The following is a 20283-nucleotide window of genomic DNA, read 5'->3' on the forward strand; positions in this document are numbered from 1 at the left end:
GTGATTAATCACAGTTCATTTATGGGAAGGGAGGAACAATTACTTTTTCACAAGGGGTCAGGTTGGCTTGAATAGTTTTTTTCCTTTAATAAATAAAATAATTATTTAAAAAATACTTTTAATATTTCCTCAGGTTATCTTTGAAAAGGTTATAATCTGAAAAACGTAAGTATGACAAAAAAGCAAACACAATATACCACTATGCAATATAAGAGACCATTTAATTTTCTGAATCAGTTTCTCTGATTTTGCTATTTATAGGTTTATGTTTGAGTAAAATGAACATTGTTTAGTTATATAAACTACAGACAACATTTCTTGCTAATTTTCAAATAAAAATATTGTAATTTAGAGCATTTATTTACAGAAAATGCTGATGAGAGAAATGGATGAAATAACAAAAAAGAAGCAGAGCTTTCAGACTTTAAATAATGCAAAGAAAACAAGTTCATATTCATATTCTGTTTTTTAATCACAGTTGTCATGCTCTTCTCCACCAGTTTTACACACTGCTTTTGGATAACTTTATGCCTTTACTACTGGTGCAAAACATTATATTCCTGAGGTTTTCAGCTTTCAGCAAGTTGCTCAAAGAAACTCATCATTTTAGAAGGGTTTCTTATTTATTTTTCGGAGCTGTGTATTTTGTGATGACTCTGATCAACATTGTGTGTCTGTTGGAAAAGCAGAAGACTGCATTAAGTTTCAATTCTAAAATATGAAACTTTGATTTAGAAATATACAGAAATGTGTTTCTGTGTTTGTCTGAACGTAGTTTTATCATTAAACATAGATTTTAATGGGTGGAAGTCAATGGAAATAGATTTAGTCGTTTTAGAGCATTTTTGTTGAGACAATCTAAAGAACAACTTTCATACTTTTACAGATAATTATGTTGAAGGCAACACTTTTTTTTCACAGCAGTATAAAGTTGCCTCTATTGATGTAAGTCATCTATATATTTTCGTATTACACTAACAGTACATAACTATCAGTTTCCTTATTGGAATCATATATTTAAGTACTCTGACTCTGAATGGGATTAACCCAGATTTTACCCACATGTGATTTTTAACCACTGCGGCTTTTATGATTCATTTGAAGTGGCAGAACTGTGATAGGTACAGAATCATAAAGTAATGTGGGACATCATGTGCTTCCTTTAACACACACACACACACACACACACACACACCTCCTCACTTCACATTGTGCCATTAATAATCAATGTTCCTCACCTCAGCTCAGACACTCATTATCTTCTCCTGCATTTTATGGCTGGAGTTAAACTTTAAGCCTGTGCCTCGCGTCCCCTTTGATGGAGCAAGGACGTTTCTGCGCCCCTTGCTCAAGAACGAGCGGGGCCCAAGCCAATCAGAGCCTCACCTGGAGCACCTGGGAGAGAGAGACAGGTATATAAACACCAACTCAGGATACACCTTGCTAGCATTCAGCATGAAGAACTAGAATCCCGAACTAGAATCCATTCCTGAAACCTTCAGACCAGATCTCAGATAAAATAATAAAATAATAAAAAAAATACTTAAAAATTTTTTTTTTTATAGCTGAGCTGTGTGGAAACTCAACATCAACGCTCCTCAACCGTGCTTTCTGCAGGATTAGGAGAACATTCAGAGTTGTTCAGCAACTAAACCAGTCAAGGACTCTCAATGGAGAACCCAGCTTTTGAGAAGTCCAAAGATGACCCTCCGCTCTATGAGGAGACATCGTTTTCGGGTAACGGTTACGGAAACGGAGAGCACCGGACGATTCGGCCATCGGTGGTCAGCGCGTTTGGCCATGATACGCTGGACCGAGTGCCGAGTATCGACTTCTACAGGAACGCAGGGAGCGTGAGCGGTCAGAGAGCCATCAGACCATCACTGCAGGAGCTCCATGAGGTCTTCCAAAAGGTAGGTATTGAAGAACATTTGAACTACGTTTTCTTTATTTTCATGAGTATTTACATTGTAGATTCTCACTGAAGCATCAAAACTATGAATGAACACATGTGGAGTTTTATGTACTTAACAAAAAACGGTAAAATAACTAAAAACATGTTTTATATTCTAGTTTCTTCAAAACTAATAGCCACCCTTTGCTCTAATAACTGCTTTGCACACTCTTAGCATCATTCTCTCAATGAGCTTCAAGAAGTGGCCACCTGAAATGAAAAGTTTTCCAACAGTCTTGAAGGATGAAGGAGTTCTCAGAGGTGTTTATTAGCACTTGTTGCTCCTTTGCCTTCTTCACTCTGTGCTCCAGCTCACCCCAAACCTCAAATCTGGATTGGGTTCTGGTCCGGTGACTGTGGAGGTTCAGCTCATTTTTTATTAAGTACATAAAACTCCACATGTGTTCATTCATAGTTTTGATGCTTCAGTGAGAATCTACAATGTAAATAGTCATGAAAATAAAGAAAACGCATTGAAAAAGAGAAAGTGTGTCCAAACTTTTGGCCTGTACTGTACATGCTGATGCTCTGAAGATGCAACAGAAGGCAATGAAAGAGCTGTTTGGTAGGAAACATCGCAATGGACTGAAGAAAAAAGAGAAGCTCCAATATTGTAGTACAAAAGAGTGTGTCTTGTCTACTCTCAATCATTATAACTACAGTTGCTCTGAGAATACCTTTCCAAAATCACACAGAATCCCACCGTCTTAGATCTCCTGCCAAGATATCTAATGAGAAATTACATGGTTTCCACACAACTGTAATGAGATGCATAATCATTATCATCATTTCCTGAAAAAAATCTTCTTATTTTAAAGCGACAAGTTTTAGGGATTTCTCTAGTGAGAATGTGTAAGTGCACACTCTCAGTAGCATGTAAAAAAGTACTTTTTGTTTTTAAAGTGCATTGTGTCAAACTGAATTTGATTCATTGTCATATCACACAAGTAAAAATTCCAAATAAAAATAGTCATTTAGAGCATTTATTTAAAATGCAGAGCTTTCAGACCTCAAATAATGCAAAAAAAAAAAAATCATATTCATAAAGTTTTAGAGTTCAGAAATCAGTATTTGGTGGAATAAACTTGGTTTTTAATCACAGTTTTCATGCATCTTGGCATCATATTCTCCTCCACCTTTTGGATAACCAACATTTCATCTTGGTTTGATGGCTTGTGGTCTTCTATCTTCCTCTTGAATATTATATAATGTTATGTTCCTCCAGATCTTTCTATTTTAAAGCGACAAGTTTTGGGTATTTGTCTAATGAGAATGTATACGTGCACCTAGCCTGTAGAAAAGTACTTTTAAAAAAAAGTGCATTGTGTCTTATCGAATTAAATTCATCACCACATCACGTAAGTACAGATGTACAGATGAGTGAAATCCTTTGGTGCATGATCCCACTTGCAAAAAAAAACAATAATAATACAATGTATCCAGTGCAGTTAAAAGTGAAAAAGTATTTGCCCCCTTAAAAATCTACTGAAATTCTTCCACAAGGGCATGGATAACTCATTCAGGAGGTCACAAAAGAACCCAGACCAAAATTTAAAGAACTGAGGTCTCACATATAAATAATATCAGAAAAAGAACCACATACTGTAGGTCAAACATGGTGGTGGTAGTGTGATGGTCTGAAGCTGCTTTGCTGTTTTAGAGTCTGGACAACTCACTGTAATTGATGGAACTCTAAATAAATTCTGCTCTCTATCAAAAAATCCTGATGGAGATTTTCCATCCATTAGTTTGTGACCTCAAGCTCAGGTGTACTTGGGTTCTGCAGCTGGACAATGACCCGAAGCAAGTCTACCTCTGAATGACTAAAAAAAAAGGGGTTTTAGTGGGCTTTCATGCCCAAAGACCATCCAATATGGTCTGCAAAGAACAGTGTCCATAATTCCTCCACAGAGATTGACTGCAGTTGTTGCCACTAGATTATTCATTTTAGAGGGAAAATACTTTTTTCACATAGGGCCAGGTTGGTTTGAAGGTCTAGTGCCTATGCTGGGTTGTTTGCAATATGATGTGCCTTAAACATATATTAGAAATAAAGTTAATAACAGCCTTGTTAGAAAACAGACTATATACAAAGGTATGAAAGAGTTTGGGCACCCCTATTCATTTTCATGATTTTACTCTATAAATCATTGGTTTCTGGGATCAGCAAATAGTCCATAAAACATTATGCACTATGACATTATGCATTCGGGCTAAAATCACTGATTTCTAAAGAAAATCATGAAAATGATCAGGGGTGCCCAAACTTTTTTTATACCACTGTATATGCAGGACCTGCATCAAACCCCTTCTGTTTATTACATGGAGTAGCTGAGTTGGAAGTGGAACTTAAATAAACTGCACTTTTACTGTTGAAACTTTGCACTTACTGTACTGTAAATATAAATTTCCAATATAGCCTTGATGATTGATCCTATTCATTTCAAATTTGGCAATATGGGCTGTGTCTGAACCTTTAGAAATGATGCCTTGAGGCTTGCTGCCCAGACTATCTCACTTAGAAGGCAGTCATAAAAAAATCACTGTATCAACTGAATCATCTGAATCAAAAGGTTAGCATTTAGCTGTGTTTTCATAAGCTGTTCAAAATTTAGCCCAATAAAACTCAGATTTAGACATGGTTAGGTACTTTTTTACATTTAATTATTTCTATTACTTTTGGCATTATTTCTATTAAACCTAAGAGAATAAAACCACAGTGTCCCTGTTCTTACAGTCATTGCCTTACTTGAAGTGGCAGTTAAAGAAACTGGTATAGGTGCAATGAGTATTTGTTAAAAATACTGAATTATTAAAACAGACTTGAATGACTTGCTGTATCTGTGCCATACATAAACACCACAGCATTTGAGAAAAAGCATTAGAAACGTATTTTCCACATAATATTAAAGACTATTTACACTTGTGTCAATTCACACAGAATTAATTAACCTGAGGTTTTTGTTACAACCTGTTGAACAAAAGGTTATGCATGTTATGCATTTAGGCTAAAATCACTGATGATCTCTGGTAATGACTACTTCACTCTACCAACCCATGTAATCCAGTCTAAATAGGGGTTCTGACTAACACACTAACCTTAAAGACCTTAAAAAGCTAACAGGCTAACCTTTAGGTAGCTAGTTCAGCTAACTATTATTAACAAACTAATTATATGGCTTTTAAAAGTTACTAGACAATGGTAACTACACATTTAAGGAGTCTTTTCTGGGTTTGACAGGCCACCACAGTTCACGAGTTCCCGAGTTATTGCAAAATTAATAATTTTATATTGTTGTATGTAGGTAAACTATGTTAAACTAGCTAGCTGTACATACCATTGCTAAGCTAGCTAGCTAACTAGCTAACCAAGCTTTCTTAGGGTGGCTTGGGTCTTTGTTTCATTGTCTATATTTGTATAGACATTTTGTATTTAATTTGTCTAGCTTTTACATAGCAATACAGATCCTGAGATCAATATATACTGTTTTACGCACTGGGGGGCAAGTTGTGCCACGAGACCACTTTTAAAAAAAAAAGCTGTATTTCTTAAATTTCAGATCCAAAGTGGCTGTTTCCAGGGATGCACCACATCCTGAAATATATGTACATATATTTGTCGGAAGCATTAATGTCATGGTCTCACTTTAAAGTCACTTTAAGTAAAAACTTTGCACAAATCACCCACTCTTCCCTATATATTCTGCATGTGCTGTGAGACTTTTGCCTGAATTCAGCCTTTGATGCTGTGTAAAACTATAAGGCAAAAGATTATATTAATTCTAAACTAAACTTTTACTTTTGCACAGAGGTGGAAAGTAATGAATTACATTTACTCAAGTTCCTGTAATTGAGTAGATTTTATGAGTAATTTGTCATTTTTAAAGTAGTTTTTACTACATTCATTTTACTTTTACTCAAGTACATTTTGACACAAGTAATCTACTTCACTACATTGGAAAACTCCCCGTTACTGAGTAAAAAATAAAATGCTGGGGAAAAAAAATTGTCTGAATTAAAAAAAAAAATTGGCGCGGATGCTCGCGTGTGGAATACTGAGGCAATAACGTCCTCATGCAATACAAAATGTGCCCCACCGTGCAGAGCTGTCAGCTTTCAAAACTTCCACATCAAACCTGAGAAAGCATGTGGTCTAAGTACTTTATCATTAAACAATCTACTTAAATGTTAAAAAAAACATGTAAATAGCAGTTAAAGCACAGCAATGACAAGTTAAAAAACAATAATATATGACCATAAGGTTTTAATAATAAAGAAAAAAATGGATCATAGAAACCTATACCACTTATTTTATGGAGTGTTCTGAACAAATACTGCCTGAAAGGTCCAAATTATTATGTGGAATAATAGTTTATTTAAAATGATTTAATTTATTATTTGTTTTCACTTTTTTACATCAAATAATTAAAAGTAACTACGTAATTTTTACTCAAAGTACATTTTAAATGGAGTACTTTTTTACTTTTACTCGAGTAGATTTTTAGATGGGTACTTTTACTTTTGTAGAATTTTAGAAAAGTAAAGGTACTTTTACTTAATTACAATTATTCAGTACTATTTCCACCTCTGCTTTTGTACAGTACAATGTTCTAAAAAACTACAGTATCAATCCACTGCTAAAAATGCAACTGAGAAATATGTGCATAAAATGTTTAAGCGTCTAACACTGAAACTGCTCATTTCAACTTTTCCAGGCAAGTCCAGAGGGCATTCCATATTAAACCATTAGCTTTCTTCTCTGTGACTCTAACTGCGGAGTAAAGCAAACACATTGAACTGCTGAGCCGCTCTGCCTGCTTCTAACCAACATAATAAAGGAGCAGTAATGATGACCCAGCCCGGGCGCGCTGCTTTAACTCAGATCAATAGCTCAGCTCGCTGCAATTCTGATGTAAAAGCCGGAGAGAAAACACTTAGTTTATGAGTAACGATCTCCCGGGGCTAACGCATTGATCTGTTCACCCTGAATGGGCTAATTAATGCAAACGAGGCCTGGACGTGGCGCTGATTCAGAGATGCGTGACCTGCTGCCAGCAAAACCAACAGTATCTATAGGTAAATAAATAGTACGCAAACAACACAAGCAGCAAAGTCTAGAGCTGATTAAAATGATAGATGAAAGACATAATACAATTAAAAGGTAATAATTAAGCTGATTTAAAGATATTTAATTAAATATATCAGTTTTACAGATTGAGTCTAAAGACCAAGACTAAATTTTACTTGGCTGAATCCCTGTCTTGGAAACTGACCCAATTTTTTTTTTTTTTAATAAACTGAAAGTGCTCAATAAGAGATGATTGGAACTAAAATGTAAAATATTAAGCTATAAAAATCTAATTAAAAAATCAGAAATCATAAAATAATGCAGTAAAAACGTGTCATGAATGTTCTAAAAACAATTAAGGATGTACTATTACATGAAAATTCGAGAATAAAAAGTAATTTTAAAAGATAATAAGGCATAGATTTTATGAAAAGAATAAGATGCAATATGAAAGAAAAAACTGAAAAGTAAACCAATTTTATTCATAAAACCGATCATACAAAATGTATTTAAAATAAGCTAATGTTAAACATATTTACAAATACTTATATAACAAAGAGGGGCAACACTGGACAAAAGTACTTAACTAACTACAAAAACTTAACTTTATTGTTCCTATTATCTTATCTTCTGTTTTATCTTCTAAACAACAGGTGCTGTAAGCCTTCTAGGGTCTTTTTTTTAGTTTAATTGAATTTTTTTTTTTATTTATGTTCCTCACAGAAAATGAGCCAAGATCAATGAATCTTAGTTAAAACATTTTTTAGCATTTTTATTAACAGAAAATGGGTCCTGATAACCTGAAGACAGTATAAGAGTTTAGATACTGATTCTGATAGAAACTACAGCTCTAATAGAAAGTGCTGAACATGCTCTTTATTACAGTGTAGCTCATCTGTCCCTGAGAAGGATTTTCACTTTAGTACTTCATCTGCTCTGAAAACACATGAAAATTATAAACCTGTTTTCTGTTTTTCCCAAAAACCCATGAGATGCATTAAATTAATTATTCATCTGAGCGCAGCATGACTTTACATTGGACAAAGGCCACATTACACATTAATTAGTGGCTCTGTTTTATAAATAAATTAAAATAAATTGTTTGTTTGTTTGTTTGTTTTTCAGAGTGTGGATTTGGATCTGCCGGACACAGTGGACGACAGTGATGGGCAGGGCAGTGATGGTTTGCAGAATGATGATATTGAGGCCATCGCACCTCCAGAGGACAGTGGAGGCATGGTTAAATTTGGTTGGATCAAGGGGGTCCTGGTAAGTGCACAAACACACAATGAGAGACTGTAGCTATATATATATATATATATATATACATACAGGTCCTTCTCAAAAAATTAGCATATTGTGATAAAGTTCATTATTTTCTGTAATGTACTGATAAACATTAGACTTTCATATATTTTAGAATCATTACACACAACTAAAGTAGTTCAAGCCTTTTATTGTTTTAATATTGATGATTTTGGCAAAAGAGTACAGAAAAAATCTAAACCAATCTCCGACCAATAAAATAAAAGTGTTTTTAATACAAAAAAAGTCAACCTTCAAATAATTCTGTTCAGTTATGCACTCAATATTTGGTGGGGAATCATTTTGAAGAAATGACTGCTTCAGTGCGGCGTGGCATGGAGGCAATCAGCCTGTGGCACTGCTGAGGTGTTATGGAGGCCCAGGATGCTTCAATAGCGGCCTTAAGCTCATCCAGAGTGTTGGGTCTCGCGTCTCTCAACTTTCTCTTCACAATGTCCCACAGATTCTCTATGGGGTTCAGGTCAGGAGAGTTGGCAGGCCAGTTGAGCACAGTAATACCATGGTCAGTAAACCATTTACCAGTGGTTTTGGCACTGTGAGCAGGTTCCAGGTCCTGCTGAAAAATGAAATCTTCATCTCCATAAAGCTTTTCAGCAGATGGAGGCATGAAGTGCTCTAAAATCTCCTGATAGCTAGCTGCATTGACCCTGCCCTTGATAAAACACAGTGGACCAACACCAGTAGCTGACATGGCACCCCAGACCATCACTGACTGTGGGTACTTGACACTGGACTTTAGGCATTTTGGTATTTTCTTCTCCCCAGTCTTCCTCCAGACTCTGGCACCTTCATTACTCTGGTACTTTGGACCACTGAGCAACAGTCCAGTGCTGCTTCTGTGCTATCTGTAGCCCAGGTCAGGCGCTTCTGCCGCTGTTTCTGGTTCTAAAGTGGCTTGACCTGGGGAATGCAGCACCTGTAGCCCATTTCCTGCACACGCCTGTGCACGGTGGCTCTGGATGTTTCTACTCCAGACTCAGTCCACTGCTTCCGCAGGTCCCCCAAGGTCTGGAATCGGCCCTTCTCCACAATCTTCCTCAGGGTCCGGTCACCTCTTCTCGTTGTGCAGCGTTTTCTGCCACACTTTTTCCTTCCCACAGACTTCCCACTGAGGTGCCTCGATACAGCACTCTGAGAACAGCCTATTCGTTCAGAAATTTCTTTCTGTGTCTTACCCTCTCGCTTGAGGGTGTCAAAGATGGTCTTCTGGACAGCAGTCAGGTCGGCAGTCTTACCCGTGATTGCGGTTTTGAGGAATGAACCAGGCTGGGAGTTTTTAAAAGCCTCAGGAATCTTTTGCAGGTGTTTAGAGTTAATTAGTTGATTCAGATGATTAGTTTAATAGCTCGTTTAGAGAACCTTTTCATGATATGCTAATTTTGTGAGGTAGGAATTTTGGGTTTTCATGAGCTGTATGCCTAAATCATCAGTATTAAAACAATAAAAGACCTAAAATATATATATAAATGTTTTTTTTTTTTTATGAATTCTAGTAAAGATGTTTCTCACAATCTGATAATAACCTACCCAATACAAACCCATGGACACTATACACAGCTTTTTTTCACCATGACAACAGGGGCACAAGTATTACATGGAGAAGAATACTAATGTGGATCTAATGTTCATTATTAACTATTAACTATTGTAAAATGTGCTGAAAAAGAAAATCAATTTCTGCGTGACACCAGTCAAACATTCAAAATCAGGTCAACTCAAAATGATTAGTTATCCCATCATACAGTAGAGCTGTGAGACTGTGTACATTACTTTGTCCAAGAAAGAGCAAAAAAGTAAATGTTCAACTTTCTGTCTTTGTTCTGAAAAGAGACAAGCGGCTGTGAGTTCAGATCCTAGTAAGGCGTCAGATTAAGAGCTCTAGTTGCTACAGTTATTATTTTTTTTTGTTTATAAATGATTTAAGTCTGTTTTTCATAAATTTGGAGATTTCTAAACAATACTCAACTTTTTTAAGTTAGTTAAACATTTGTGGGCACATATACTGTACTATTCAAACTGAGATCTTTGAGTTGAACCATCTTATAATAATCTTTAATTTAGTCTGTTGCCATTAACAGCTTCTTTTCCATTGGCTTCTGTCACAATCTTTTTGCATACTGGGTGTGTCCAACAGTTTCTGACTAACACTCACCATCAGTGTGTAGTGATTCCCCCTATAGACTACCTTAAAAATAAATCAAGTTCTCCTTTAGTTGTAATAACTTGATGTTAGTTACGCTAACTCACGTTTACATTTCTGATTACTTAACATTTTTAAGGCAACCGGTTTCCTCATTTTTTAAAGTAAATTCAACTTATACAGGCTTACAGTGCATCTCATCTTCTTATTGGTTGTCGTTTGTTGGTGAACATGTTCAATTGATGATGTTGTCTGTTGTCTTGCTCTAAAGGTGAGATGTATGCTGAACATCTGGGGGGTGATGTTGTTCATTCGTCTCAGCTGGGTGTTTGGACAAGCAGGAGTCGGTAAGCTGTTCGGTTTCAGAAAGCTGTGTAACCCCACCCATCCCCATAGGTTTCAATGGCAAAACAGACAACTTTTAATCACGATTTTTTTAACAATATACTGTAATTCTACCTCCATCATTTAAATGCAGCAGCTAGTGTAACCTCTATAAGCTAGTGCTTATATTGGTTAATTTTTATATCTCCACAGAATTTGTTTTTTTAAACTTTATTCAGCTCTATTATTAAAAAAAGTTGTGGTTATTGTAAAAGGGCTGGGTTACACCTAGCCGGGGCGGGGCCAATGACTGTGTGAGCTCTGTGGAGGCAGCCCTCAGGGGCGGGGTTATTTAAATGAGTAGGCTGTCTCTCCACAGTCTTCCTCCCTCCTCTGGTCTCTACTGCGCTCTACAGACTTGGGTTTCAGGATCGCCAACATGGCGGAAGATTTTAGCTTCATTTTCATTGAATGAATGGGAACAGATACACGGCGTCCATCTTTTTTACAGTCTCTGGTCTCACCTCTATCAGAGGCACACTGCTCATCCAAATCAGCTCTCCCGTCTCTAAACCCATACATCACCCAGTGCCCCTCACAAACTACTCATCCCAAGGGGTTTAAATGGGGTTTAGTGTCCCTTTAAACAGCTATTCCACCTCCCTAAAACCAATGTATCAGAACGCCCCTCAGGATATTCACCTTTAATACGTCAGACGGGGACGGGGAGTGAGGGGCCGCCAGTTCAGTACAGTCCAGGGGGGATTTGGAGATGTGTGATCTGTGCAGTGGAATATTTCAGTGTGTGCCCTTCAGACTGAGGTCAGACCTGCAGGAAGGGTACCTGGGCAGTGTGAGTCGGAGTGTGTGTGTGTATGTGTGGAGGGGGGGTCTCGCTGCAGGTGGGAAGTGCACATGAAGATAATAGCTGCTCTTTAGGGTCCATAGACCTAAAAAAAAAAAAAGCACTGTAGTGTTAAGATCTCCCTAAATTGAGAGGTTTCATTGTAATTAAGAGTCTTATACAGTACCAGTCAAAAGTATCTTATAATATATATATTTTTTATTAAAATTTAATATTTAAGACTATATTAAAGCTCTACAGGAACACATGCAGAATTATTCTGTAAATAAAAAGTGTTAAACCAAACCAGAATATGTTTTATACTTTAGATTCTTCTAAGTAGAACATGTATCTTTGAGGACAGATCTTCAGACTCTTGGTTTTAATTTTAATCTCAGTGTCTTCATGAGGGAGAGTCATCTGGAATAGTTTTCTCAGCGTCTTGAAGGAAGGAGTTTCTGGAGGTGCTGAACAATAGTTGCTGCTTTTCCAGCTCATCTCAGTTCATCAGGTTTAGTTCAGGTTTTGTGTCCAAACTTTTGACTGGTACTTTATGTGTGATGCTTAGTTTCTTTCACAAACCCCTAATCTTATTAGGACTTTATTCTGGATAAGCCAGGGCTGCACAATATATTGTTTAAGGAACGTCATCATCCATGGTGCAAGTGCAATAATCACAATGCAGCATGAGCAGGGTCTCAAAATCCAACATCAACCATTTACACCAGACTACAACTCTACTGAAAATCACTGTATTTTTGCAATGTATCGCAATATATGAATCAGAAAGACAAAATAGCACATTATCAGGGTTTTTTTTTCACCTAATATTGTGTAGCCTTAATTAAAACTTCATTCTGGATAACTATTTTATTCCAATTTTATTCTAGATATTAATGTCATTAGAATTTTATTCTAGATATTAACATAAACAGAAATGTATTGTTGATATTAAATGTTTTTAGAACTTTGATCTAGATATTATTGTTATTAAAAAAGTAAGCATGGATATTTATTTTATTAGAACTTCATTTTAAATATGAATGCTATTTGAGCTTTATTCTGGGTATTAATGTTATTAGAATATGATTCTGGATATTATTATGAACATGAATTTAAACTTAATATTAAATGTTATTAGAACTCTGTTCTGGATAATAATGTTATTAGCAAGGGCGTAGGAGCGGGTTTGATATTGGGGGGGGGACACATTTGCCAATATGAACCCAAGCCCACCCTACAGTTTCCTAGAACAACATTTGTGGAAATTACTTTTAATTAAAAGTAAATTATTATTATAAGGTGATTTAACAACCTAAACATGTTACTCCAAGTTACAGTTACTGTTTTTAGAAGAAATTATGCATGCAATGTCTGAATTATATACATATGACAAAAATGATCAGTTATCACCTAATATTTAAAATAATATAACAGATTTGGTTATTATTATTATGATGTATTGGCATGTCAATTCTGTCGTATATTTACATTTTCTCCTGCGCTTTTATTTTTTTTCTACTGGGAGCTCTTCTTAAGATGGTGTCCTTTTATCTAAAAGAATGTAACATTTACGTTTCATCTAGATTTTTATAAACGTCAGGACATGTGGTCTTACTGTGAACTACAAATGAACAGAAGTCACTTTACAGCAGTGTTTCTCAACCCAGTTCTTACATATTCTACTGCATATTAACACTGTTCTCCATATTCTACAGCTTCCTCTGCTTTAAAGGCATTTCATAGAGTAAGTGGTGGTATGATGTGTTTAATACACTGCTGGATATACATGAATAATTTAGGATCCATAGGGGGCTAAAGGATTTTAACAGGTAAACTCAGTAAAGGACTGTTTATTAGCTGATCAGCTGGATCAGGTGGAAAACACTATTTTGGGTCAGTGATGATCAGGGTTAAGAAACTGCTTTAAACTACAAACATAAAGTACTGTACTAAATTCTGGCTATCCACTACATGCAGCTTCTAGATAACTAGTTAGCTAAATGAATTTTCGTTCATTATAGCTCACAGTAAGTCCTGTAATCCTAAATTAATAAACACAGTTTGAAAATGAAACAGTGATTAGCTGATCAGGTACAGGGCAAGTTGAACATTACATATATAGTTTATTTTTTCTTAAACCTTAATTCCCAATCTAGCTAATTCCAAAGTTAAGCTAACTCACTAACACAGCTGCAGTTTATTAATCACAGTGGGTTTAATCTGTGTGCTGATTCAGAGACGTGTATTTTTAACCAGCTATCAGAAACATATCGTCACAGTTTACGTGGTTAGCCTACCGTTACCTTTCTTTTAGAAAAATCTCCGTATATCCAGATCTGTTTTAAAATCAGCTGAAGCTGCTTCGTCCCCGATCCCGCTGCAAAATCTCACAGCGAGGGGGCGGGGCTTCCCCAACACTTCCCCAGCAAACTGCCTCTCCTCCAACACGCGGCAAAACCAGCAAGATTGGCTGTTTCTGCCAATCTATTGAGAGGCGGGACTTAATATCTGAACCGGCTCCGTGATTGGTCCGGTCTGTCTCCTCATTAATAGTACAGCTGATCTGAGCGAAACGATCATTTTTGGGGGGGACAAATCCACCTGTTTCTAATATTGGGTGGGATATGGATAAACATTTTCTAACATTTTCTAAAAAAAAAAAAAAAAAAACGTTTTTATTGTGGTAATTTCCGCCTCTGCAGCGCTATAGGTGTTGATGTTTCCGTGTATTTTGGTATGCAGACACTCTTAATATGCAAATCAGACAATCAATAATACTGCCTTTAGAGCATTATTTTTTTTATATTAATAAAGAAAAATTTAGAACTACATTCTGGATATTATTATAATTAATACTTTATTCTGGATTTTATTACTATTAGAACTTTATTGTGGACATAAATGGTATTATAACTTTCTTCAAAATATTAATGGTAATATAACTTAATTCTGGTTATTGAGGGTATTAGAACTTTTTTCTGGTTATTAATTGTATTAGAACTTTATTCTGAATATCAATGTTATCAGAGCTTCATTCTGGATGTTAATGTTATTAAAAGTTTGTTTTGGAAATTAATGTTATTAGAAGCTTATTCTGGATATTAATGGTATTAGAACTTAATTCTGGACATTTATGTTATTAGAATTTTATTCTCAATATTTATTTATTAGAACTTTGATCTGATTATTAATGTTATTAGAACTTTATTCTGGATATTATTGTTATTAACTTTATTAGGAATATTTTACACTTTCTCTGTTAGTGTTTGATCATCAACACTCAGTTCGTGACTCAGGCCTGGTTTATCATTCTCACACAGTTTACAGATTTATAGTGTTGATCTGAAGCTGATTGTAGTTGTAGATCAGCAGCAGTTTTATAAGTCTGTATCTGATTGCAGTGTGTGGACGGTGCTGTAAGTGCAGCATCTCTAATGAGCGGAGTTATTTACGCTCGGTTGAACAGCTATGTGTGTAAAGGTTAATTTAGAGAGTCATTCTTTCACACCTTCAGCCGGGTGGAGGCGGCCTGTCTGTAGCTGCGGGCTGTCGCTCAGTTTTATGGTGTAAAACTAATGGCAGGCTGAAAGGCGCTGTAGTGGCTAACGCTCGCTATCCGCTCTGAGTGAGCGAGTAAAAGCCCCGGGCTCAGAGCGCAGTCGTAATGGCCCGTCAGAGACGCCCGCTGTTCCGCTCCGCTTTTCACAAAGTGTGAAGTGTGAAGTGACCCCCAGCCAAAAGAGATTTATACCAGCACGAGCTCATTAAAGCAATAGCTCTGCAAAAAAAAAATCTAATTCCATCCGTTTTCCTCCCCTTTAGCCCAAATGTAGAGCATCAGACAACACATATTGGTTGTGTGAAGTTTGCTTCTATTAGTTTTACACTGGAGCTAGCAGGCTAACAGAGCTGACATGCATTGGAACTTATACCTCAGCAGCTGGTAAAAGAGCTGATATACTGTAAAAAATAAAAAAATAAAAATAATGAGATTTTTAGGTCAGCTGAACAAAAATATTGAATTATTCTATAACTAAAGCACACTAATTGCCTACCTAACTTTATTAGGTTTCTTGTTAAAAGTTGCTCTAACTATTGGTAATCGGCCTACCAACCTTAATTTATACACCGTCTCAGTGACCTTTTACTACTTCTTAAATTAGAAAAGATTAAGCATTCTCTTAGAAGATCAACAAAAATATTTTACGAAATTTGGAACCCAGTGCATACCTGTCAAGTCTCCCGTTTTGGCCGGGAAACTACCATATTTTACTCCTCGTTCCCGCCGTCCTCCCGTATTAGTATTTTCCCGTAAATTTCCCGTATTATATTAAAATTTTAAAAACTTTATTATTAAGGATACGGGGCACTGACCGCTCTGTGTCTCTTAACCAATCGTGGTGCCGGTTCAAGGAGAAAGTACCGGCTTTCAGAAGAAACAGCCAATCAGCGGAGCGCAGAGGAGGGTCAGTGTGGGAAAGACCCAAACTGAACTGATCAGGGGTGGAGTGATCAAAAGAAAGAAGTATCAATTAAAGATTAGTAATTGTGTAGGCCCCTTAGGATTAATTTTACTGTCCTTTTAGTAAAACCTCATAATACTATTTTTAGGTCACCAACAGTCATTTTGCAGAATTTGTGCACCCTTTGTTCAGTTTAAAGGGTTTTTAATTTGGCTGTATTAAAAGAATGACATATGTAGGAATGTCCACAACATTTCGGTGTCAACAGAGGTAGACCTATCAGATTCTGATAATCTAATTGTAGTGTGTAAGTGGTTCACATGTGGTTATTTTAGATTTTTTGTAAAACTGTCTTAAAATGTAAGGGATACTGAACCTTCGTTGGGCTGGTGGGACGGCTATAAGTGGACGGAGGAAAATATCCCTTATTTTTAAATCTAAAACTTGACAGGTATGCCAGTGTTATCTCACTTTGAAAGTATGTAAATCATCACCTTAGACTGAGTGAAGCTTCAACATTATTTTTCTTGCACATTTTAGTGTGCAGAATTGTTAACCTAATCTAAGCATGAGCTCTCCTGCTGCGTGTTTTTTTTTTTAACCATAAGGTAACTCTAGTTGGGTATTTGGGATAGGTGGTGAGGTTGATGGTGTGGGGTGTTTTGTTTTTTGTTGTTGTTGTTTATTTTTGTTTTGGGAAATCATAATGTAAAAATGCTTTTTAATGCTAGTCTTTAGAATACTTATTCAGTTTAATATAAAAAAGTTCAAGTTTAACTAAATAATATGTGTTGCAAACATAAATAATATGTGTACAATCTTTAGTTGAACCCTAGTTGAGGTCAAGCCAACTACTCAGCACTACTGCACATGCTCAGTTTGACTCTTTAGTTAAATGGGGTCTACTGAGCAATTCTGCAGGTTTTTTTTTTTTCTGATGTTGCTCACGCTATTTGCATATTGGGCGTGTCCTCCCATTTCTCAATTACCATCAGTGTGTAGTCATTCCTCATAGGCTGCCTTATTTTGGGATTTATATACTGCATGTGTTGTATAATAGTTACCTGCCTGTCCTCCGTGTTGTAGGTTATAAGAGCAAGTTACTGTGTTTTGCTGCTCAGCTGGTCACATTTGAATTATCACAAGCTGATATGACTGACAGTAAATACAGATAGGTAATAGCCATAAATTTCCAGTTCTCAGTTGCTAACTTTTTTTTAAATTAACAAAAATATATAGTTGCACCCACTCCATGAATAAGATTGTTAAACTTTTATGTTGGTCCTAAGGAGAAGTGAGTAGAACTTACAATATACATTTCATAGAATACATTTTTAGGTTGATGAGACTTAGTAATTGAAGTTTAAACAATCTAGTCATTTAAAAGTTTCAGTGACCTTAAAACTCAAAAATCTTAAGCAGTACAATTGTATTAAACAAGAAATGAAGATTGAACTCTCAGGCTAAATCATCACAGTCACCTAAAAAAATGGTGGTTCAGAAATCTCTAATTATCCTGTTCTGTCCCTTTTCTGGTCTGTTTCTGTTTGTCAGTGAACTGTTTTGTTTCTGACTTTTCTAAAGCTGCATTTATGTGGAGTCAGTTTTACCAGAAAAAAGGAAACCAGGAAATCATGTAAACACCATCTGAAAAGATACTACATTCGGGCATATTAAACATTTTTGAAGCACAAATTGACGAGTTGTGACGTAAATGCTTTTACATCTGTATCTCTCTCTCTCACCCTCGCACTTTCATCGTTGGTCTCTCTCTCTCTCTCTCTCCCTCTCTCTCACCCTCGCACTTTCATCGTTGGTCTCTCTTTCTCTTCCCTTGCACTCCATTCTCTCGTTGTTGGTCTCTCTCTCTCTTGCCCTCGCACTCCGTGCTCTCGTCGTTGGTCTCTCTCTCTCTCTCACCCTCGCGCTTTCGTCGCTGGTCTCTCTCTCGCCCTCGCGCTCCGTGCTCTCGTCGTTGGTCTCTCTCTCTCGCGCGCCCGCGCTTTCGTCGCTGGTCTCTCTCCCTCGCGCTCCATGCTCTCGTCGTTGGTCTCTCTCTCTCTCGCCCTCGCGCTCCGTGCTTTCGTCGTTGGTCTCTGTTTCTCTCGCCCTCGAGCTCCGCGCTTTCGCCGTTGGTCGCTCTCTAATTCTGAACTAATTCACATTCAAGTTCTTTATTAAAAAATGTGTTGCGCTCTTTTGAACTCGTTCACGCACAACACTGGGAAAGGCATGATACTCCTGACCATCCCAACACTGGTAGCATCATGTGATGGGGAGGTCTAGCTAACTGGATATAACTACACTGGGAAAACTGGAGTATTAGAGTTTTGATTGGTGTAGCTGAGCTGTGAGAGGAAAACATGTTAATGAATTGTGATGTTTGTTGTTTCAGGATTGGGGATTATTATCATTTTACTAAGCTGTGTGGTCACTACCCTAACCTGCATTTCCATGTCTGCTATCTGTACAAACGGAGTGGTCCGAGGAGGTATACACACACACACACACACACACACACACACACACACAGTAAAAGACAGAACACCTGGGGTGTGTTTCCCAAAAATGTAGTTGCTAAATAAGTAAGTTTGCAAGGTTGGAAATTTTGTAGTTAACCACGTTACTAATCACACATTCTGAATCATCATTCAGCTACTCAGGTGTTTTTCCAAAACCTAAGTTCCACCAAACATTTGCAAGAACTGCAGTTCATCTGAGTCGTTCCAACTACAGCTGTCAGATGTCAAAAAGCTGAAAAATTATATTCATTTTGCTGTACAAACAATTTAAGTGCTTTGTAAAATAAGGAAAATAAATATATGAAGATATTTGTATAAAGTATATTACACAAAGTTTTCCTTTAGTTTTTCTTAATGCACTGCAATTGTTTAAAATACACATTTTTGTTTCAAATTATTTTTTTACTTAAACAAAATAACTAAAATATATGCAGAATGCATGTATCAGATCTATGTTTGCAAAGGGAATGATTTATTAAACAATAAATAAAAAGAATATAATAAAAAATATATATATATGTATATGTATATAGATTTTCTTTTTTATATTTTTTGTATATCTTTGAAAGGATGTTATCAGTATAGTCTTAATTATAAACAAATATTAGAAGAGACATTATTCATTTTTTCCAGTATTTTATTGAAACAATTCTCTGAAAACTCTCTTTGCCCTTATAAAATTAGATTGTAATTTTAATTGACGGAAACAGGTTTAAAACCCATGCCTGAGCACGCGACATGCAACATGGATCAGGGCTGGTATTGATTACAGTGTTTAATGTAATTTATTCTAATTTTTTTAAATAATGTTTAATAGAAAGTGACTTTAAATGCACTGGAATTGCTTATATTTCTTTTTAATGAGAGCATTGTCTAATATTGTAATGTTTTATAATACAAATATATATATATATATATATATATATATATATATATATATATATATATATATATATATATTTTATATAACTGTGTTAATTCTGCTAATATTATTGTGGCTGTTGGTGGTAATATAACGAATGGCCTAAATAATACATTAATAGCATGATTTCTCAACTTCTATATTTTGGCATATTATTGCAAAAGTTTTTTTTATCATACCATGTTTGTTCAATACTACTTTCATGAGCTGCTGGTTCAGTATATCTATACTGCACCTTAAATCTGCTGTCTTGTTTAACTCTGGGCTTATCCTCCTGCAGGGGGGGCATATTATCTGATCTCGCGCAGTCTGGGCCCGGAGTTCGGGGGCTCCATCGGCCTGATCTTCGCCTTTGCTAACGCTGTAGCTGTGGCCATGTACGTGGTGGGCTTTTCTGAGACGGTGGTGGATCTGCTGAAGGTACAACACAGCCTTTAAAACTGTTATAATAATCTAAATATAATCCTCCTCCCTCCCAACTAGTGCTTTTATCTACACCTCATAAAACTGATTCATCACCCAAAACAAATAACCTAGGACTATATAAAATCGTCGGAGTTCAAAAGAGGACAAATTGTTGGTGCACGTCTTGCTGGCGCATCTGTGACCAAGACAGCAAGACTTTGTGATGCATCAAGAGCCACGGTAACCAGGGTAATGTCAGCATACCACCAAGAAGGACCAACCACATCCAACAGGATTAACTGTGGACGCTGT

At 36.3% G+C, this 20283-nt stretch overlaps 1 protein-coding gene across 1 annotated transcript in view; it reads left to right on the forward strand.

The window, feature by feature from the left end:
- The first annotated feature begins 1440 nt into the window (after positions 1-1440).
- The window catches only part of slc12a1 (solute carrier family 12 member 1), a 70317-nt gene continuing 51474 nt past the window's right edge, over positions 1441-20283 (forward strand). Inside the window, exons 1-5 of the mRNA XM_022687019.2 lie at positions 1441-1913; positions 8148-8291; positions 10760-10835; positions 18518-18613; positions 19847-19986. Coding sequence (XP_022542740.2) covers positions 1671-1913; positions 8148-8291; positions 10760-10835; positions 18518-18613; positions 19847-19986 — 699 coding nt within the window. The 5' untranslated portion in view covers positions 1441-1670. The remainder of the gene's footprint in view (positions 1914-8147; positions 8292-10759; positions 10836-18517; positions 18614-19846; positions 19987-20283) is intronic.

This window comes from Astyanax mexicanus, chromosome 9, assembly GCF_023375975.1.
Source record: "Astyanax mexicanus isolate ESR-SI-001 chromosome 9, AstMex3_surface, whole genome shotgun sequence".
Lineage (NCBI taxonomy): Eukaryota > Metazoa > Chordata > Actinopteri > Characiformes > Acestrorhamphidae > Astyanax > Astyanax mexicanus.